The 20,802-nt window shown below is 57.1% G+C and overlaps 1 protein-coding gene across 1 annotated transcript; it reads left to right on the forward strand.

The window, feature by feature from the left end:
• The first annotated feature begins 433 nt into the window (after positions 1-433).
• IL23R (interleukin 23 receptor) lies at positions 434-19,526 on the forward strand. Its single transcript, XM_075506656.1, has 15 exons — positions 434-542; positions 2,955-3,049; positions 3,816-4,109; positions 4,250-4,373; positions 5,304-5,494; positions 5,680-5,825; positions 6,693-6,852; positions 7,882-7,964; positions 8,267-8,483; positions 9,706-9,903; positions 10,977-11,060; positions 15,080-15,130; positions 15,856-15,952; positions 17,170-17,260; positions 17,728-19,526. The coding sequence occupies exons 2-15, from the start codon at positions 2,965-2,967 to the stop codon at positions 18,337-18,339; spliced, it is 2,433 nt and encodes an 810-aa protein (XP_075362771.1). The 5' UTR covers positions 434-542; positions 2,955-2,964; the 3' UTR covers positions 18,340-19,526.
• Positions 19,527-20,802: the final 1,276 nt, after the last annotated feature.

Raw genomic sequence — 20,802 nt, forward strand, 5'->3', positions numbered from 1 at the left:
GGCCCCTTCTGCCCCCCGCCCCGGGGGTCCGCAGCCCGTAGCATCCCCGGCTGAGCTGGGGACTGGCATAAGCAGAGGGGGTGACTCCTCTGGGAGGGTGAAAACACCCTCAGTCCTTAATGAATTTTTCATTATAGGCTTCATTATAGGCTTTCATTGTAGTAGAAAAATGTTCTTTTGCTGACGGAGCTCAGCCCGGCTCCCCAGGACCCCTCCGCTGCGTTCCTGTCGCCTGGCGTGAAGCCACGCCAACGTAAAAAATCCATTTGGGATAGACTTGAATTTGCCAGGGTGACTCCAAATTCTGTAACGACTTAAGACTACAAAGACACACACACACCCCCCCCCCCCCGAGGCTGCTCCTTTAAGGGATGCTGGGTTTTCCCATGGACTGACTCAGACTGGAAACTCTCAGTTTTTCTCGGCGCAGCTATCTAGGTCAGCCTCGCCGACAGTTGCTGATGCTTCTCGCCGTGCTCGGCAGCCCTGGCCGCAGCAGCAGGCGGAGGGGCCCGGCGGCACATGTCCTGAGGACTGGCAAGGTAAGGACCCCCCCGCTCTCCCCAGCTTCCAGCCCGCTACCACCCGGATTTAAAGCCAAAAAAAAAAAAAATATCCCAGCTTGTGTTTCTCGGCTGCTGCTTGTGTGCATTAGCCACTTCTGACACACGTTGCCGGTAAAGATTTTGCACGGTTTGGGCTCGCGCAACCGGGATGGCTTTTTCCTTCTCCTTCGTTTGCTTTGCATTTCTTTAGCACTAACGTACGAGGAGACTTTTTAACAGAGAGGAGATCAAAGACCAGTATCTCTCGACAAGGGGAATGGTCTCGTTCCTTCTGGCTTTGCAGTTTGCAAATGCCTGTAAATTGGAATAAAAATGCGAAGGTAAGTGATCCCTGGAGGAGGCAGAGCCTGCGAGCTTGTCTTAGAGCTGGCAGCCAGGCAGATTTATTGTATTTTGAGCTCTTTTCATAGACCACGAGGGTTGTTGGTTTTTTTTTTTTTTCCCCGTTTGTTCTAACTTGCAGAAGGTTTGCAGGCAATCGGGAGGCCTTCGAGTTCTCTTAGTGGGTCAGGTAATAGGAAGCCACTTGAAATTTGACTCATTAAGAATACTTGAACAGCCCTTAAAACAAACGAGGTCAGCTCACGCAGCAGGAGAAACGCAGAAGCGATAGCTGTAGCTCGTAGCCCGGTTTGGGTTGCACAACGTCATTTTGAAGCTTTTACAGTGGGCTCCGGTTCAGCGTGTCCCTCAGAGGGGAACTTGCCATTTCTAACGTCAGGTTTTGTAGGGGGTTATTTTAATTATTGCTGGCTTAAAAGGAAAACTACGGAGGTGTGGGGCTTTGCTGGGTTTTCAGCACGGCGCACGCGAAGCGGGTGTAAGGCGATGGTAACGGTCTGCCCAGCGCCCAGCCCTGCGCCCACCGCAGCATCGCCCCGGCCTTTGGGGGGCTCGGCTGTGCCGGGCAGGCTGCTCCCCGGCGGATGTTTCTCCTGGAAAAGAGCAATCCCCCCCCCCCCCCAGGAGCTGCATTTCCTTGCACCTCGCCCGTCTGTGCCCTGGCTGCTGCAAAGCTGTCCCAGCCCTGCGCCCCGTGCCCCGTACTTGTGCCCCGCAGCCCCAGCCGTGCGGGGCTGGCGAGGCTGGGCTTCCCCTCCGGAGGGGGGTTGGCCGGGGAGGGTGGATCCAAAGAGGCTGGGGAGGAAGGCGAAGTGAGGAGGGAAAAAATTCAGGCAAGGCTGCGGGGTGCGGACGCAAGCGTGGCTCCTTGGAGAGAGGGGGAAGCCCTTGCCGGGGATTTTGGGACTGTCCTGGGGCAGGGCGCTGCCAGGAAGAGCCATGGCTCGGCTGGGGCAGGACCGGCCGCAGCAAGGGGGTGGGAAAGACGTTGCGAAAGAAGGAAAGGTTCTGTCCCCTGAAACCGTGTCCGGTCGGGTCTGAGCATCTCCAGGGATGGAGACTGCAGGGCAAGCCTGCCCCGTGCACGGTCACCCGTAAAGTGCTTTTTCTTATGTTTAACCGGAATTTCCTGATTTTCAACGTGAGCCCATTGCCTCTTGTCCTGCCCCTGGGCAGCACTGAGAGCATTCCAGCTCCCTCAACTCTACTCCCTCATCAGACATCTATACCCAAGGATAAGACCCCTCCTGAGCCCTCTCCTCTCCAGGCTGAACAGCCCCAGCTCTCCCAGCTCTTCCTCACATCTCGGGTGCTCCAGACCCTCAGGCATCTTTGCGGCCTTTGCTGGACCCTCCATATCTCTCTTGTCCTGGGAGAAGCCCAGCCCTGGACCCAGCGCTCCAGACGTGCGTCCCCAGGGCTGAGCAGAGGGGCAGGATGAAGACAAGCAGCATCCCCTGCGCTGCCTTCACCCACCATGCCGGTCCTCTTCGAGGAAGGCTCTCGGGCTGCTCAGGCAGGATTTCTCTTTTGTCAATCCACGCTGCCTGCTCCCATCGTCTCCCGGTCCTCCTGCACCTCCTGGGAGCTGCTTTCCAGGAGGGTTTGCTCCATCACCTGCCCGGGGGTGGAGGGGAGGCTGTCCCGCCCGTGGGTTACCAAAAACTGCGCGGACATACGCGTTCGTACAAGTGCAAGGACAGGATTGGAGAAATTTCACAGATATGAAAGCTCAGAGAAACACCACCAGAGGTGGAAGCTCAGAGAAAGCGGCCTCAGGGCTGCTCACCAGGGCTGGACACTGGGCTCTGCCGACGGGCCGCCTGTTACCCAAAATGCTGAGTCCTGCGTGCCCGCGGGCTTGTCCCCCTCTGCTCCCGCTGCTGGCACGGACCCGACCTGACCCCAAATCCCCACCGAAACCCTCGCCACGCATCCCCATTGCGCCTCCGGGGCCGTCCCTGAGCATCCTGCGGCGAGGGCAGACCCGGCCGCGCCGGGCAGCGGTGAGGCTGGTGGGACAACTCTCACCTTTTCTCCCCCCAGACTATGCCACATGCGGGCAGCAGCCGCCACCCAGACCATGGCGGGGTCCGGCGAGGCTTTGGCGCTCCACATCCTGCTCTGCTGCCTGTGCGGAGGTAAGCGGCAGCGCGGCAGGGCTCGGCACGGCGTGGCACGGCCGCCGCGGCATCGCCCTCACTGACCACCGGAGCGAAAGCCCCGGCCCTGCCGGGGAATCGGAGTGGGAGTAGGAAAATTATAGGGCTACAGGTATAGATTTTGGGGGAGCGCTTCATTAGCCTTGCGGGGGGCTCCCATGCCCCGTGGCACCCTCTCCTCCCTGCTTGCATCCTTGGACCGGGGCCACATCCAGCCGCGCTGAAGCACGCTGGCATTTCAGCGGCTGTGACAAGCAGCGTGATCCTGCCTCCGCACACGCGAAGCCAGAGCACAGCTGCACCCTTTCCAGGAAGGCTAGATCGAGCCCGATACCGGCTGCGAGCCGGGTTTGCCGGGGCTGATGCAGAGCCCTCATCTGATAACGAAGGGCAGCGTGTACCTCTGCGCGGGGGCTGCTGCCCTAATCTCAGGGGATCAGAGCTCTCAAGACTACGGGTTATTTCCCTGCAGTCATTTAAAGCATTAGAACAAAACCTAAAATTGGTGAAACTAGCTGTTTCCGATCTGAGGGGATGAGTCACCGGGTGCGGGGTCACTGCTGAAGGCAGGGGGGTTTATCCCCGTCCCCGGGGGGGAGCGAGGGGGTCTGGGGGGGTCCTGCCATGCTGCTGCCCACACCCCAGCAAAGAAGCCGCCCGTGCGGAGCGGCGCAGCCCGCAGGCATCACCTCCTCCCGTGGGACGCCCACCCGGAGCCGCCCTGACCCGGCGGGTGTTGGCGCAGGTGTTGCAAACTTCAGGTGCTCGGGGCACGTCTGGATCGAGCCCGCGCCGGTGGTGCGGATGGGCTCCAACATCTCCATCAACTGCCTCTCCACCCTCGGCTGCCCCTGGGCCAAGTTCTCCATCCTCCTCAACTACAGCCGCACTGAGGGTCCCCTGCGCCCCCTCAACAGCAGCGCGGTCCAGCTCCGGCTGCGCGATTTCCGGATGCCCGTAGGCACCGTCGTCTGCTTCGCCAGCTGCCCCGACAGCGACAAGCACCGGGTGGAGTGCGGCACCAGCGTCCTGGCCGGCTGTGAGTACCCTCCCATGGCTGTGGGGTTTCGGTGATTTTTGTTAAGCCGTCGGCACCGAGGGGGTTGGGGGCTTGCGGCAGCCTGGGCTTTGCACTGCTGGGGGGGTGCCCACGCGCTCTGCCTGACCTTGCCTCCGCAGACCCTCCGGACCCCCCCAGCAACCTGACCTGCACCATCCGCGAGCACTCGGGGTGCCTGGCGTGCACGTGGGACGCAGGGCGGACGACCCACCTGCACACCCGCTACGCCCTCCACCTGCGCAGGTAAGGCCCCACGGGACGGGGGGCTGCAGGGCGGGCGACGCGACGGGCGGGCCGGGGCCGGGAGGGAGCGCGGTAACCGGCAGAGCCGGCGCAGGGTGCGCGGCCGGGGCGCAGCGGCCGCGAATCCGGGTGACACCGGGGCTGCTCTGCTGCCGGCGGCTGGCAGCGGGCGCCGTGCCCTAGTTACGCTTTCTAAAGCTCACGTCTTCCTGCTCTCCTGCTTGCAAACCGCACGTTAAAGCGAGGGTTTAATTCTGCAGGACGGACCTTACGCGCTCGGTGCTGTTAGCGGCCCAGCCAACATCGCATCGCGTTGCAGCGCGTTACGGCCATGCATTTTTTTGCAGATGCGTTGCCTCTCCCTAAGCTAAAGGGCGTGCAGAGGGTGCAGCCGGCGGCGTGCACCTAACGCTGCCCAAACCCCAAAACTGAAACTCTAGCAGCGTACAAGAGCTTGAACCTGAAGCAGGCGTGCCGGCTGCTGCGCAGCGTGCCGCAGCCCTTCCTACCCAGCCCGGGCTGCTTTCTGCCACGTTTGACACCAAAGCCCCCGCGACACAAGACCGGCAGGCTTTCGAGGTTAATCTGACTCCATTATTAAAGTAAACGCATTAAATCCTGTCATACGTAGGCTTCGCGAAGAGAAGTGATTAACCGCCTGCCTAAATTTGCTTGGGTTCAAACTTTGAACCGTGCAGCCAGAAAGAAATGAGCAAGTTCCCTTCCTGCAGCAAAGTGCAGATGCCCTACAGAAACGTCACGAACCGAAGGCAATTACTTTCTAGTTCGCGTTAGGAGTGACAAACGCCAGTTCTGGAGATGACTGTGCCCCAGCCGCGAGCCGTGACCCCCCCGAGAGCCGGGGCCGCCTTTCCAGCGGGCGCGTGATGCCGGGACGGGCTCTGACCGGGGCTGCCTTCTGCTTCCCAGCGTGGGGACGGCAGTGGCGGAGGATGCCGAGGAGGAGGAGGATGCCGAGGAGGAGGAGGTCTTCCCCGCGGGCTCGCCGGTGCCGCTGAGCGCGCTGCGCAGCGGGGGCCGCTACTCGGCGTGGGTGCAGGCCAGCAACGCGCTGGGCGCTGCTCGCTCAGCCCCGCGGCGCCTCGACCTGCAGGAGCTCGGTACGTCCGTCCATCCGTCCGTCCGTCCGTGAGCCGCACCGTGCGCTGGGGCCGTGCGATGCCACATGCGCCACCCCAAGGTGTCATTTTAGGGACACGCACGAGCGGCGTGGCTCACGTGCGTGCGGGCAGCCCCCCGTGGCATGCCAGCCCCCCGACCCTCGCCTTCCCGGCTCTCCCCGCAGTGGTGCCCGCTCTGCCCTTGGTCGCCGGTGCCGAGACGACGGAGACGTCGCCTCCCACCACCACCATCCGCTGGAGGAGGCAGACGCTGCTGGAGAACGTGCACTGCGAGGAGCGACACAAAGCCACGGGCGCCTCGGCATGGCATGTGAGATGGCCCGGGACCCCCCAAAAACATGCAGACCCACGGGAAAGGGGGTCCTGTGCGAGCCGCCCCCCGTTAGGAGACGAGCCAGTCCTGGTCCTGCTGGAGACCCCTAAGCACCCACGGGCAATGGGAGCATTTGGGGTCATTCAAACCCCAGCCCTTTGCTTCGGCGCCGGTGGGGGCACACCCCCCAGCTATGGGCAGCCCCCCGCTTTTGGTGGGGCAGGACAGCCGATGCCCTCTGGGAGGGCAGACAGACTTTCAGGCAGGGTTATTCTCTGCTTTTTAAGCAAAAGGGCAAAATTCAAAATATTTCCAAACGTTATCTAGCTCTGCAAGGACAAGGCAAGAGAGCCTCTAGGGACCCGCAGCGCACGCAGGCTTCATCGCTCGTCCCCGCACGCTCGCAGACACAACCTCCCCTGGGGCAGCTCCACTTTCGGACCCCCCCCCCCCCGGCGCTGGCAGGGGCTGAGGCTGGATCCCAGCTCCCACCGCAGCCCCCAAAACCGCCGTGGTGCCAGAAGCCCGGTGCGGCAGCGGGCCAGGGGCTCTCGCTGCACCCCTCCAGCTTGCCCGGTGCGTTAGCAGAGGGGACTGGTGCGTGCACCACGTCTCGCAACAGCATCGCTCCCAAAAACACACGCTGGAGCACCGCGGGAGGGGCGACGGGGACCCCCTCGGCGGGCAGTCCCGAGGGTTAGCCACCCCCGCGCGCTCGGGGAGGGCCGCGACCGCCGTCCCCATCCGTGCAGACGAGGAAGGCGGCGACCGCTGCGTGCTCCCACTCTGCGTGGGGGGCCGGTGGCAGCGGGGGGGGGGGGCAGCTGGGTCCCGCTCCCCCCTAGCACCCTGCTTCCCTTGCAGGTGGAGGCGTGGGATGGTGCGGCGCAGCACGGGCCCCGCTCGCGGCACGACCTGCAGAGTAACACCCAGTACGTGTTTCAGGTCAGGTGCCGGCTCAGCCCTGCCAACAGCCCCTGGAGCGCCTGGAGCACCCCCTTTCTCTATACCACCCCCGAGGCAGGTAAGCTCAGCCTCTCACCGCTCTCGCCGCGTCTTCCCAAGTAGCCCAGTGGCTCCTTGAGATGCTCTGCGGGGACCTGGCCGGCAGCCAGCAACGCAACGTGCGTGTGCGTGGCGTGCGCGTGGCGTGCGCGTGGCGTGCGCGTGGCCCGGGAGCCTGCGCATCCCTGCGCTGCCGGAGACGGCTGTTGGCAGACATCGGGCATGCCGCTGCGGCCTGGGAGGCACCGCTGCTGTCCCCACACCGCTACCGTCCCCGCACCACAGCCGTCCCCGCGCTGCTGCCGTCCCCGCGCCGCAGCCGAGGGCTGAGCGCTGTCACGAGCTGGCAGCTCCTCTTGTGCTCTCCCAGCGCGCCCAGCCCTGTGGCACGCGGCAGGTGACGGTGGTTTTGGCAGACTCTCGAGGCTGCTGCCGCACCGTAAGAGCCGGAGAGAAACCGGGGGGGGGGGGGGGGGGGGGTTTGCGGGCACGGGGTTTTCCAAACAGAAAGAGGGATGGGATGCACTTATCTGCCTTTGGTAGCTGGCTCGCTCGCTCCCTGGCAGCAGGGAGCACCTCGTGCCCTTGGTGGAAAAGCCGCACCGGCCGAGGTGTCCCCCCAGCCACAAACAGCTGTCGCCTCAGCCCGGCTTTTCCCCTCTGCATCCCAGTTGCTAACAGCGGGATGAACCTAGGCACAGCCAACTCGGTTACCTCGCCCGGCAGCGGGCCGAGACGCCCGAGCAGCGAGCGATGCCCTCGCTTACGTCCCGGTCACGGCGAGGCAGCCGGGGACGCGTTTGTCCTCAAAAGCAGCGCTTGCTGCTCTTTGCAGTCGGGGCCGTTTCCTCTCCACGGCGGCAGAGCCACGCAGCAGCGAGCCTGCCGCCGGCCGCGTGGGGACGAGCCCGCTGCCCCGCACGGAGCCGCCGGCCAAGCGGGGCTTTCTGCAAAGGCTCGCGTGTGGGCGGGAGCCCCGTGCGCGAGCGGGAGCCCCGGCCGGTTCCCCTTCGGCAGCTCCCGCCACGTCCCGCGCTTCCTTCCGCAGCCCCCGCCGCGGCACCCGACGTCTGGCGGCGCCTGGGCCCGGCTTTCCCGAACGGCAGCCGCGAGGTGACGGTCTTGATCAAGGTAAGGCCTTTTTTGGCAGCTCCCGTGAAGTTTTCACGTGTTCCGCTCCTCCCCGAGGAGAGCGCCTGCCAAGAGGCAGCGGAAGGCGATGCCTTTCCTCAAGAGCCCTTTGCCCAAAGCCTCGGGGGGAAGATGAGACCTCAACGCGTCCTTGGGGCAAAATCTCCCCGTCCTCGCAAAACGTCTCGCCCAGCTGAGGGGACATCCGCCCCGCTGAGGGGACATCCGCCCCGCTGAGGGGACATCGGCCCCGCGCTGGGGCTGCTCGGTGTCGAACCCCGCACCCATCTCGCCCTTCGCAGCCCCTGCCAGCCCGGGACGCCGGCGGGAGGATCCTGGGCTACGCCGTGGTCACCGAGAGCCCCGGGGGAACGCTCCTGCTCTGCAACACCTCCGGCACGGCCTGCGGCGTCCTGGTGCCCCCGGGAGCCCGCAGCCTCCGCGTCACCGCTCACAACTCCAGGGGGGCCTCCAGCCCCGCCAGCATCGCCCTGGGCCGGGGCGCCGGCGGCCGGGGAGGTAGGATCCCGCACAGACCGCCCGCAGCCTTAACAGAGAGGGGTTTCGTCGGGATGGCGGGGGGAAAGCGCTAGCTCGTGCTACAGCAGGGGCAAAGCCTCGGCGGAGCTCTGCCCGCCCCGCCGAGGAACGCGACGTCCTCCAGCCGAGGCCGGCGCGGCCCGGAGGTGCCCCGCAGCCGCGCGTCGCGGCCCTCGGGCTTTGAAGGCCGCGGCGAGAAGTTTGAAAATCAGTTGGTGTTTAAAAATAAGTTGGCTCGGCCCAGGGGTGCTCCTCTGCCCCGTGCTCCCCAAAACGGCGCCCGCCGCCTCGGCCAGGGAGCGAGCCCCGGCTGGGAGCCGCGCCACGGGTTGCGGTTTTCCCGACAACCACACTTTCCTATTTTTGAAAAAAAAAAAAAAAAAAAAAAGTCGCTTTTTAATGAGCAATGAGAGGGGAAAGTCCCACTGCAATTGAGGACAAATATATGACTAAAAAGAAACCGAAGAGAAATAAGGTGGAAAAAATTCTCTAATCTCTCGTACTTATCAGAATCACGCGCCTTTCTTGTAAGAAATGCCAGGTAAAACGTTTCAGGCGAGACATGACAGAGCTGGAGATGTGCTTTTGTGGTACACGTGTAAGCAGAGACAGACTTCTATACTTTTTATAGTTTTTCTATACTTTTTTTTTTCTATACTTTTTATAGTTTTTCTATACTTTTTTTTTTCTATACTTTTTATAGTTTTTCTATACTTTTTTTTTTCTATACTTTTTATAGTTTTTCTATACTTTTTTTTTCCTATACTTTTTTTTCTCTATACTTTTAATACTTTTTATACTTTTTTTTCTCTATACTTTTAATACTTTTTATACTTTTTTTTCTCTATACTTTTAATACTTTTTATACTTTTTTTTCTCTATACTTTTAATACTTTTTATACTTTTTTTCTCTCTACTTTTAATACTTTTTATACTTTTTTTTCTCTCTACTTTTAATACTTTTTATACTTTTTTTTCTCTCTACTTTTTCTCTCTACTTTTTCTCTCTACTTTTTGGTTTTTACCTTTTTGGTTGGTTTAGATATAAACCCACCACACTCTAGAAGTTCTTGGTGCCTCTTCAGCCCTTAAACCCTTTCAGGAAGGCCACGGTTTGCCTGGGCTGAGCTGGCCCCTTCCCCGTCTCCTGCTCTTCGAGGACGAGGTGGGGCTGACAGCCCCTTCCCACCTCTCTCCACAGAGTTCCCGGCGCCGGCAGCCGTGGAGGTGAAGCCCGAGAACCGGAGTGGGTTCTCGGTGGCCTGGCAGCCCCCGGCCCGCAGCAGGCGGTCCCCGCTCTGGTTCATAGTGGAGTGGCTTTCCACCGCCCAGTATGGCCAGGAGGAGCGGTATTTTTGGAAGAAAGTCCCATGCCAGGAAACGCGCACGTACATCCAAGGTGAGATATTCCAGGAGTCCTTTCGCTAGTAGGTGCGGTTCATCAGGGTATTATAAAGCCAAAATATATTATAAAGGCACAGTTTCATTCAAAACCGAGCCCCTGCCCACTTGTTTTTGGAGAGCGGGACCACGAAGAGCCCTTAGGGAGAAGGAGTGGAGGTACCTTCATCCCTGGAGGTATTGAAAAGCCGTTTGGATGAGGTGCTGAGGGACATGGTGTAGTGGTGGGCTTGGCAGTGTTAGGTTAACGGTTGGACTCGATGATCTTAAAGGTCTTTTCCAACCTCTACGATTCTGTGATTCTGTGAGTGAAGCAATAGGAGACATGAGGGCAGTCAGTGGGATTTGGTCCCCCAGGCGAAGGTCACGGGGAAAGGAGGGAGAGGGAAGGAGAACGACGTGACAAGTGAGCGGGCAGGCAGGGAAGCCAAGCATGTGGAGGCCTGCCCAAGCGCAGGAGATGCATGTGTGTGTTTAAGGGATGCAGAGAGAGAAGGCACAACACTTGATGCACCAAGACCGTTGCTTTAGCACCTCTCCTCCCCGCCGTGCCCAGAGAGACGAGCCTGTGGGTCCTTCCCAACACAGCCTAATCACAGAATCAATCGCTAAGGTTGGAAAAAACCTCTAAGGTCATCTAAGTCCAACCGTCAACCCAACACCTCCATGCCTACTAAACCACGGCCCAAAGTGCCATGTCTACACGTTTTTTGAACTCCTCCAGGGATGGTGACTCCACCACCTCTCTGGGCAGCCTGTTGAACATGTTGGACATCTCAGGACCTGTCCCACTCCGTTCCTGCTTCCCACATTAATTCTGGTCTTTAGGGGTTTTTTGGGTACGTCCTAGCCAGTTACCTGACCAGGCTTTTGCTCTTCCACGCGTGTTTTTGGGAACAGCTCGTGCAGTGGCTTTCCCCAGGGGAGGGAAGGCGTGCAGCAGACTTGGAGCTGGGGACCCCCCCCACCCCTCCATCTACTTTCACCACTCAGTAACAATCCCTTGAGCAAGCCTCGAGCTTTCACAGCAGCTTACAATACATTTTAAAGGCAAATCTTGCTTCTTTCCAGAAGAGGCAGCAGCAGGAGGTCGCATCGATGTGTTGGTGTACGCAGTCTACCCCGATGGAGTCAGCAAACCCAGCTGCAGCCAAGGTAAGCCCTGTTGGGTGGAGAAGTTGCTGCTTGCTGCATTGGAGCTGCAGAGCTCAGCTTGCTGTTTCATTCGTGATGTTCCCACAACCCGCCAGTTTTGTAGAATTACTTCATTTTAGAAATTAGATGTAAAACTCTCCCATTGACCAGAGGAAAGCAAGGCTCTAGATGGAAACCTCTTGGCTGCAGGACATGAAAATAGAGATTTTTGCCAATGCATCCTTGGGAAAGCCTTATCTAGCCAATCTTTGCTCCCGTTCACAAATCTCTAATGCACGAGAATCGCATCTTACTCCACAAGATAGACCAATTGAGTCATTCTCCCCTGGTGTGATAGAAAAGATGAGGTTGCTGCTTTGCACATTTAACAATAAATGTTATAGAAAAAAACAAAACATAGAAACCAACTTTTACAGAGACCAACTGGCCAAGCTGCAACCTGCCCTTTCTTACCTGGGGTGGGAAGCAGGCAGGCTTCGGTTCTGGAAAATGTTTGAGACGAGAGCATGGGCCAATTTAGAAAGGAAAGCAAGGACTGTCATCATCTCCAGCACTGCGTGTGGTGGCTTTGGTTGTCCTCAAGAGCTGGGCATACTGAGCTCCCTGTGTTATTCCATCCTGCTGCTGGTCCTCACCCAGATGAGCCAGGATCATCCACGCACAGCTCAACACCTGAGCACTGAGGACACCTCCCAGTGCCACCATAGCCATGCCATGAACACCACAGACAAAACCTCTGCATTTATGGCTGCTGCACACAGTGTCCAGTGGTGGCTGGGCAGGTCCATGGAGACAAGGGAGGGCTGAGGTCAAGTCACAAAGCCAGATCAGAGTTGGGACCTCCAGAGCTCCCCCAGCATAGCTCATAGCCCAGGGCTGAGCTTAAATAGCCCCCTGGGCAGGGGCTGGGGGTGGAGGTCCCAGGTGAGGCTGGGCAGGGCCATCAAGACCTGGTAGTGCCCTGGTGCCCTGACAGAGCCAGCTGGAGCTGCAGGCAATGGTGACACCTGAGGATGTCATCAGTTCACCGTCCCATGCTGTGACACAATTTCAGATGGGTTATTTGAAGCTGCTCAGATACTTTCCCTCTGACAAACCGGCTCTGTGTCTCTGGTTGGCACCCCTCATGGCTTTGAGAAGGGCGGGTATTCCATTTTTATCCCAAGAAGTGGAAACAAATATTCCTGACCGGTTCGTCCCGGGCCGTTCACGGCTTTTAGCCCTGGCTATTAGGTGTCATCCTCACGGACACACTGACGGCCTTCGGCTCCGGGCAGGCCGGGGTTTGGGCACCTCCAGCTCTGGTGACATGAATTTCCAGTGTCCTGACCCTCAGGTGGGCTTAAACCTCGGCAGCAGGTGTCCGTCTGCACGGAAGGGGGAAGAGCCGGGTGTCGGAAGGAGGATGCTCTAACCTTTGCACTAGCAAACGGCTTAGAAATGTGTTAAATGCTTAAAAACAGAGACTTCATCCTTAGTGGTTGCACAGACTCCTTGAACAAAGCTTGGGGGTTCATGTGGGGAAGTGCCAGCACGAGGCACCAGTGAAGCTCGTACCTGTGCAAGGTTTGCTTCCAAAGCACCAGCCCAACCCACCGCTGACACCTACGGTGAAGTCCTCCAGCTTGACCCCGCAGGTGGAACCTCGTTCTTCATCTTCCTTATTCAGATTGAGCCCGTCCATTGTCAGTAAGGCATTACTGTAATCGTATTATTATTTTTTTTTAATTTATACAAGTTCAATGTGCCAGTGACACCTGCCCCCCAAAACTGCTGAATTCCCAGGCTGCGGAATAACGTACTCCATCACTTTCCTTCCACAATCCCATATATTCGAGAGATGCTTTGCAGCGTCTGCAGCGCGCTCCAGCTGGGTGGGCCTGTCCTGCAAACACGCTCTGCTGAGGGAACCGAAATACTTGAACTCCAGGAGCTCTGCTAGGAGATCCATATGCTTCAAACGCACAAAACCAGAGATAGTACCTTTTCTGGGATTTTTTTGCCCTTTGGAGAGGAAGAAATTGCATTTGGCTTTGGGTTTGCGTTGGATTCCAAACAGAAGTGGAACGGGGCTTGCTCCACCAGGCTTGGATAAGCTCCGTCCTTTGACCGCTGCTGTTTCATTCATTAAGGGCTGTGAATTCCAAAAGGTTTTCACTCGTTTTCATCCGAACCAGTCTCAATGGATGGGTTACTAACTCTGTTGCAGAAATCACTGGCTGAAATCAGGTGGCCCATATTGTTTAGGATACTATTGTATATATTTTATATATATAGGATATATTATGCTGGATATCCTTAACTGTCTCAGCCAGTTGAAGCTCTGTGATTGTAGGTGAGGATGCTACCTGCTGTTCTTCTGAACGCCGATCCTCTGCTGCCCGAGCAGACGTTTGGCTTGAGGCAGGTGCTGGCCCCACGCTGTGGAGGAGGTGGCTTCTCGTCCCTGCCCTGCTGGGACAGCCGGCTCTTGGGGACAGAGAGGCAAACATGGGGAGCAGCAGGATTTTTCCCAAAGCAGTCAGCCAACTGGAGGGTACGGAGGAGTTTTCAGGCCTGCAAATGAGGGCTTTCATAAAGCGCCCGCATCCTTGTACTTCTAAAGATGCACTTGCGAGGCTGCCCTTCCCAAATTCCCCGGTATTGGCAATTTGCTGTCTTGGGAAAATCCTGCTGGCAGCGTGAGCTGTGCTTGCACGGATGACTCTGCAGAAGGGGCCCTTTATGTTGCCAGCTGCTTTGGGGGCATTTCCCTTCCTTGAACCACAACACGGACCCACGACCACGTCACCAGCAACGCTCGCCGCCATTGAAAGACATAGCAAAGTCCTAGGGAGCGTTACCCCATCCCACGGGAAGATCAGCTGTAATTGCTTCCGTTCCTGACAGAGGTTTGCTGAAACTGCTCTTGCATTTCCAGGAAAAAGCAACCTACCCTGGTGCTCCTCAGCCTTGCTGCTAGAGCAGTTGTCCTCTTTCGTGACCCGTGCTTTAGCTGCTGCAGTCCGAGATGACGACCCTCCTCCTGCTCACGGTGAAAGGGGACCGACTACCTTCCTCGTCCTTGCAGCAGCACTCGCGTGCCACCCTGGCTCGCCTCGCCCCTACGTGCTCTGCCCGGGATGCTCTGATGGGTCATGTTCTCCCACGGGCGAGCGTGCGTGCCGTGCGCGTCCCGGCAGAGCCCCTTTTTCTTGCAGGGTGGCCCCGACCCCAGCGGATCACTCCAGCTGAGGTCTGACAGCAGGGCACGGCGGTTCCTTCTCTCTCCGGCCGGCCGTGCTGCTCGTGCCCGGCCCGGGGTGATCGCCCCGGTCCCGGTGCAGGCAGGTGACCCCGGGGAGATGCGGTGGGCGGCTTGTCCTGACCGCAGAGCTGTGGTCGTGGTCCGGGCTACAGGTTCAGTCCAACACCCAGCCCAGCGGTGGGATCGCCCTTGGCCTGGACCCTCAGCCCTTTTCTGTAGCAGCAACGGCACCACGTATTTGTTAAGGAGAAGAGATCCCAAGGGAATTGCTGAATTTGTCCGGGACGAAAGCTTGCTGCTTATTTTAGCAAAAAATATGCGTCTTGCCACGGCAGGGACTATAGCTGCAGATCTTCCCTCACCGCCCAGCCCATCACACAAACAGATATTACCAGAAAATTCAGTCCCACGGGGTTCAGACACTTTGGGAAATAATCGGTAGGTGCTCATGAAAAATAAGGTACAGTTCCTCAGGACGACTAAATTCTTGTTTCAGGTGCTGAGGGGAGCGATGCGCGTGGAAGACGTTTTGTAATTGGTGTTATGTGTTCATCAGCGTCTCGTTTAATTGGATCTCTTGAGAAACAGGAGATCGTGTAGGGTCCAGCCAGAGCTGGAGTTACCGATTACTCTAGGGGGCTTTATTTTTCTCGCTATACCATTATTTATTTTTCTAAATAATTTTAACAAGATAAAAATAAGCCATAGCTTCTATGTCACCTGCTGTCCTCTAAATGAAGTTATGGACATTTTTTTCCTCTCTCTATTTAAGTCCCTTCAGAGGACCAGCTCCTGGGCAGCACCTACAGCGAGATCTCCCATGGTAAGAAGACAGTAGCTCAGATCTGGTAAGCCAGACTTTCTCCTTGACCAGAAGTGGAAGGTTTAGCCCGAGCAGCACCTGCAGCATCTGGTGATGAGGAAGCGAAAGCTCCCTTACACTTCAGAGAGGTCAGAGCCAGAAAAGCGACTTTTCACTTGATGGGGACGTGGGCTGCATGGCAGGAAAGGCTGCAGCGCTCTCGTGGCTCGGCAGCACCCGCATAATGCACGCCTTGAGCTCTGCTTTCTTATCAGACTTATAATATAATGTACATCACAAGCAGGCGGTAAGAAAACAAGGAAAATACAAGGTAATGTTAACATATAGCATGACGGCAACGGACTGTTTCGACCTTGCAGTTTGAACCGAAGACTCATTTAGACGTTTCCCATCCGTTTTTCTAACTTTGGTTACGCTTCTGGCTTGCGCGTCTTCTGGTAAAGCTTACGTTGTGATCTGTTGCAGTACTTAAACCAAAAGCAAAACCAGCGTAAGCTGAAGAATTCACTTCAGCCTTTCTGGAAGGTAAGGCTGCTTAGGAAATGGTTAAACACAGCGAGCACGCTCCTTTGAATTAGCTTCGTTAATTGAGGAGCAAAAGGGCAAGTGAAATGCTGAAGGCTGCTTTGGCAGAGATCTGCCCTTTATATCAGCAGATGTCATGGCAGAGGGGGTGCTGGAGCAGGGCCCCCCGACTGACCTTTTTCCTCTCTGTCCTTTTTCAGACAATGACGTTGGAGTTTTCCTGGGACTGGGCGTCAGCGTGGTCATATTATCGGTTGTTTTTGTAATTCTGATGTTTAAAAAATCAGCCAGAAAAAGGTATTGCTTTCTTCACAAATTTTTCCGTATTTCCAACTCCTGCCTTTCTTCCAGCATATTTAAAAATTAACTACAGAAACCTGCTCTTACTAAGGACGACTTCTCCCATTAATCATATTGCTATATGAAAAGACATCTGTGCGCTCTACAGTAAGGCAGAGGCCAACAAAAAAAGTAAAAATCACTCCTCTGTCAAGGCCAGACTTAGGGACATGCGCTATATTATTACACAGGTAAAAGGGGTAGAAAAAAGAGGAAAAACATAGCCTCTGCAGGTACGTTTTATCCTAGGGCTTGTTACTCCCAGTTTTGACTGAGGAGGGGACACGGAAGCCCCTGGACCCCGAGGGACGGGCAGAGGCTGGAGGGTGCAGCAGCGGAAAAACTCAGCGGGGAGACTCTTAATACCGGTTTTTAACACTGGCTGCTGTTGGCCAGGCACCCTCACAAAGCAGCGCTCCTTCTGTCCCAGTTTGCCCTTTCAGGGGAATAGGGGTGTCCAGGAGTCCAGGCGCTCCTGTCCCCCACGTGAACCCAAGGGAACGGTGACCGTGGAGCAGAGCTACCGGCTGCGTCTTCCCCACAAACCGAGAAATAGGGGAGGGGAGACCTGGGGCTCGAAGACGTCGAGGGGCTGCCTCTTCCCGTCCCTGAACCCAGCCTAATTCGCCTGCTGTCGATGTAATTGTGAAACCCAAGCATTTCCGCAACAACAGGCACGGGGTATTTTCCCGGGAACGCAGCGATGCACTAGAATGTCAGCAAAGCTCAGCGAAATTAAAATCTCTTGCCAATGATTTTCATTTCTGCGGCAGCTTTGGCTGTAGGAGAATCACCTTTCATTACTTCTGTGTATTTGATTTCATCAGTTCAGGACGCGCACACCTCCTCTGGTTCGTACACGTAGCTTGGTTCTCCCCCCACCCCCCGGTACAGCAACATTGTCACGTACAGCCAAGTTTTACCTAAGGGATTTAACTAGCGTAATTTAGCTTCCAGAAGCAAACCCTGAGGAATAAGGTTGAAAAAATGAAGAGCTAGGGTTCAAACGGGGGAACCCACCCATACGGGGTAAACCTGGGGCTCCCAAGCCACCCGTGAAGGACGGGTGCGCTTCGTGTGTTCCCCTCCTGCCAGGGGACAATTTCATCCCGCGTGAACAAGTGACTAATAAAATGGACTAACACTTTGGGGTTTATTTTTTCTTTTTGGTAAAGAATTAACGCCGCCGTTGTGTCGCTCTTGCCAAAATGGCTGTTTGAAGACTTTCCCTACGTGGGAAACAGCAACGTGGTGAAGTCACTCCAGGTAATCGCACCGTTTTCTCCCAGCTTTTCTTCACTGGTTTCCCCTTAGATTAAAGCTCGCTCTGGAGCTGTGAGAAACACGGATGGGAAGAGGATTAAGCTCTAAGGGACTGGGAACTGATGAGGAATCATTTCCCAAGGCATTTGCAAGGTGCATGGGAGCCCAGCTTAGCTGAGGTCTTTAAACCTTGCCTCGATCTACGCTTTATTTAGTGGCCACGGTTGACTCAAGCTGCCCTTGAATTGCATGCAGAAGCACGGAGACGCGCACAGCTGCTCCCCGCCTTCTCTTGTCCACCTCGCTGTGGTCTCTTTCGCAGGGGGAATCGGATGGGAGAGGTGGGAGGGAAGACGAGATGAAGACAACAAGTCGTTGCTCCATTTCTTCCTCGGGATGGTCTGATGGTATCTCTCCCGTTGGTAAAATTTGCCAGTTTGTTACTACACTCGTCATTTTTTTTTTCCCAGGAAAAGAGCGATTTCATGAGTAACAGTTTCCCTGAGCCGTTCTTGGACCCCACAGTTATGGAAATCGAGGAGGTGCCAGCGCACGAGGAGTACAAGAACGTGGCCAGCAGAAGGAAGCCCAGCAGAGAGGTCCCCAAGGCCGGGGAGCAGACGGGGAGCACGGCGCCCGCCAGCATCAGGGCCCCCGAGCAGATCAGCGACTACAAACCTCAGGTGTCCGACGGGAACCCGCTGGGGTACGTGGCTGCCAACATTTACCAAACACAGCCCCCCGCAGCCCTCCCAGAACCGGAGATGAACATCTTCTTCAGGGACTACACGAGCCCCGTTCCCCACCTGTGGGACGGGGAGGGAGGGGGACACCCCATCTGTCTGCTGGAGAAGATCAATCTCATCTTAAACAGCAGCCGGAGCGGGCAAAGCCACGCGTTCGGCTCAGCCCAGGGGGGCCACGGGTCCCTGCTGGAGAACCAGCGGGGGGACACGCTGGGCAGCGATGTTCAAGAGCAAACGCTGGTCCCCGATGAGCTGGTCTCCTGCCTGAGAGCCATGAACGGGGAGTCGGTGGATATAAAGACCTGCTTTCCGCAAAGCGTCGGAAGATTGTTTTGAGAGAAATCGTAACTGCGGTAAAAGAACCAAAGCGATGGCCGCGGCACGTATCAGCCTTCGAGGTTGCAAACAGAACCGGAGCAAAACGCCAAATCTGAAATTCACCCTCTTAATCGACTACAAATACTTGTGGCTGCCTGGAATACTCTGGCCAGTAAATCGCAATTTTAAGCTTACCTCATATTTTCACAGGCATAAAAGCGTAAACTTGGATTCCTGTAAGAACTGAAACACGAAGCAGGTGATTTTTGCAGGATGCAATATGCTTCGGTTATTATTCAAAATCATTCTCTTGTTAAATATTTGGAGCACTTCATCCCTGGAGCTGATTGCAGTTAAGACGGATAAAACGATCCCTTAGGCATCGTGACTGAATCGCGTAAAATGTCTTGGGATCACTCCTAATGAAGAGACACTACACCGAGGAGGATTTCCATATCGCGCAGCAGACACGGGTACCAAGAACACGAAATCTTTTCTGTATGACAGAGTAACACAATTGCATTTTCCCTCCCATTCAATAATATCAGGTAAGGTTCTTCTAATGATGTGTCCTTACCACATCAGGTAAGAACAAGCCTTCATCGTCTGCCAGGCTGATTTAAAGTCTCTCTAAATTGGTCACCGGGCAGATTCTTCACTTCGGGTGAAGGATTTATCACCTCTTCGGAGCAGCTTGTCAGCGCCTCAGCCCTGACCTGTGAGGCAGAACGTGGCACAGCGAAGCGGCGTTTACTTGGCACGTGGCAGGGAATTCGGATCTTCTGAAATACAGAAACTGAACTACGGGAGTCTCCTTGCTGCCCAGCGGTCGTGAAATCATTTAAAAGGTTGTCCAGGACTTCAGAGGTGATCTCGCAAAATGTTCCTAAAGCAACCAGAAACTGCCTGGCAATGGGAGAGGTTGGATTACGCATCTGTTCGCCGATCACCCACACCTTTCTAAGGAAACGCTCCAAATGCCTTTAAGGAATACAAGCATAGAAGAGGTTTGCGATACTCTGTAAAATGCCTGAGCGCTCCATGCTCTCCACGAGGTTTGCTGTGCCGCTCCTCTTCTGCTGCCTCTCCTGTCCCAGCACAGACTGTCTGGTTTCGGTCTGGGGCTGCAGCGGGCAGAGGTGACGCTGCGTGTGGCTGGCGTGGGGACCGGGGCTGGTACCAGAGCCACACACCCATGCACACCCATGCACGCCCGTGCACGCCCGTGCACACCTATGCACACCCATGCACACCTGTGCACACACATGCACACCCATGCACGTCCGTGCACACCCACGCCCGTGCGCACCCATGCATGCCCATGCACACCTGTGCACGCCCATGCACGCCCATGCACACCCATGCACGCCCATGCATACCCACGTACGCCCATGCACACCCGTGCACGCCCGTGCACGCCCATGCATTCCCGTGCACACCCATGCACGCCCGTGCACGCCCATGCACGCCCATGCACACCTGTGCATGCCCATGCACGCCCATGCACGCCCATGCGCGCCTGTACACACCCATGCATGCCCACGCTCGCCCATGCACGCCCGTGCACACCCGTGCACACCCATGCACACCCGTGCACACCCATGCATGCCCATGCACGCCCATGCACACCTGTGCATGCCCGTGCATACCCACGCACACCCATGCACACCCATGCACACCCATGCACACCCATGCACGTCTGTGCATGCCCGTGCATACCCACACACACCCATGCACGCCCATGCACACCCATGCACGCCCATGCACGCCCATGCACACCCATGCACGCCCATGCACACCCATGCACACCCATGCACGTCTGTGCATGCCCGTGCATACCCAAACACACCCATGCACGCCCATGCACACCCATGCACGCCCAGGGCTGCGCGGGAAGTGCAGAGCTCCCTGCCGAGCGGGAGAGGAGGGCAGGAGGGTCCCGCGCCCGCTGCCTCGGGAGCTGGGGGCCAGCTCCGTCGCGGGCCCCTGGAGCCACCGCAGGCCAGCAGAGCCCCGCTCCTCCAGCTCGTGCCCTGCTGGTTTGGGGCTGCCTGCCGCAGCGCACGGAAGCTCTGCCTGGGAATCTCCCGCTCGGGACAGCCCGGAGCAGGCTGCCGCAGGCGGTGCCTTCCCCACCTTGCATCCAGCCAAAAGAGGGAAGAGCACAGGGCTCCCGGCATCGCTAACAGCAGGGACCGGGGGCTTCAAGGCACCCTACTTGGCGTGCTCGACGCTTGGCGTGCTCGCAAGAATCCCCTCGGATTTGCACATAGCTTCGAGTCTCCGTTTACAATAAGTAGCACAAAAAACCTCTGAACTATACACCCGTACGTGGGATTTCTGCTCACTGAGGAGCCTGGGTAGCTCATGGGGTGCTGGGTGACCCAGCTGGCCATGCACAGCCCAGGGAATATTTCCAGGGAATGTGTCTTGTAAGAATGAGATTAACACCAGCACGTGAAAAGGCAAAAGGATCGTCTG

The sequence above is a fragment of the Mycteria americana genome, chromosome 7 (genome assembly GCF_035582795.1).
Source record: "Mycteria americana isolate JAX WOST 10 ecotype Jacksonville Zoo and Gardens chromosome 7, USCA_MyAme_1.0, whole genome shotgun sequence".
Taxonomy (NCBI): Eukaryota; Metazoa; Chordata; class Aves; order Ciconiiformes; family Ciconiidae; genus Mycteria; species Mycteria americana.

Bases quoted from the DNA above. Each gene is read 5' to 3' on its own strand.
- IL23R (XM_075506656.1), top strand. From the start codon at position 2,965: ATGCGGGCAGCAGCCGCCACCCAGACCATGGCGGGGTCCGGCGAGGCT. The intron at 15,953-17,169 runs GTATTGCTTTCT...TTTTTGGTAAAG, and splicing joins AAAAAATCAGCCAGAAAAAG to AATTAACGCCGCCGTTGTGT. The intron at 17,261-17,727 runs GTAATCGCACCG...TTTTTTTCCCAG, and splicing joins ACGTGGTGAAGTCACTCCAG to GAAAAGAGCGATTTCATGAG.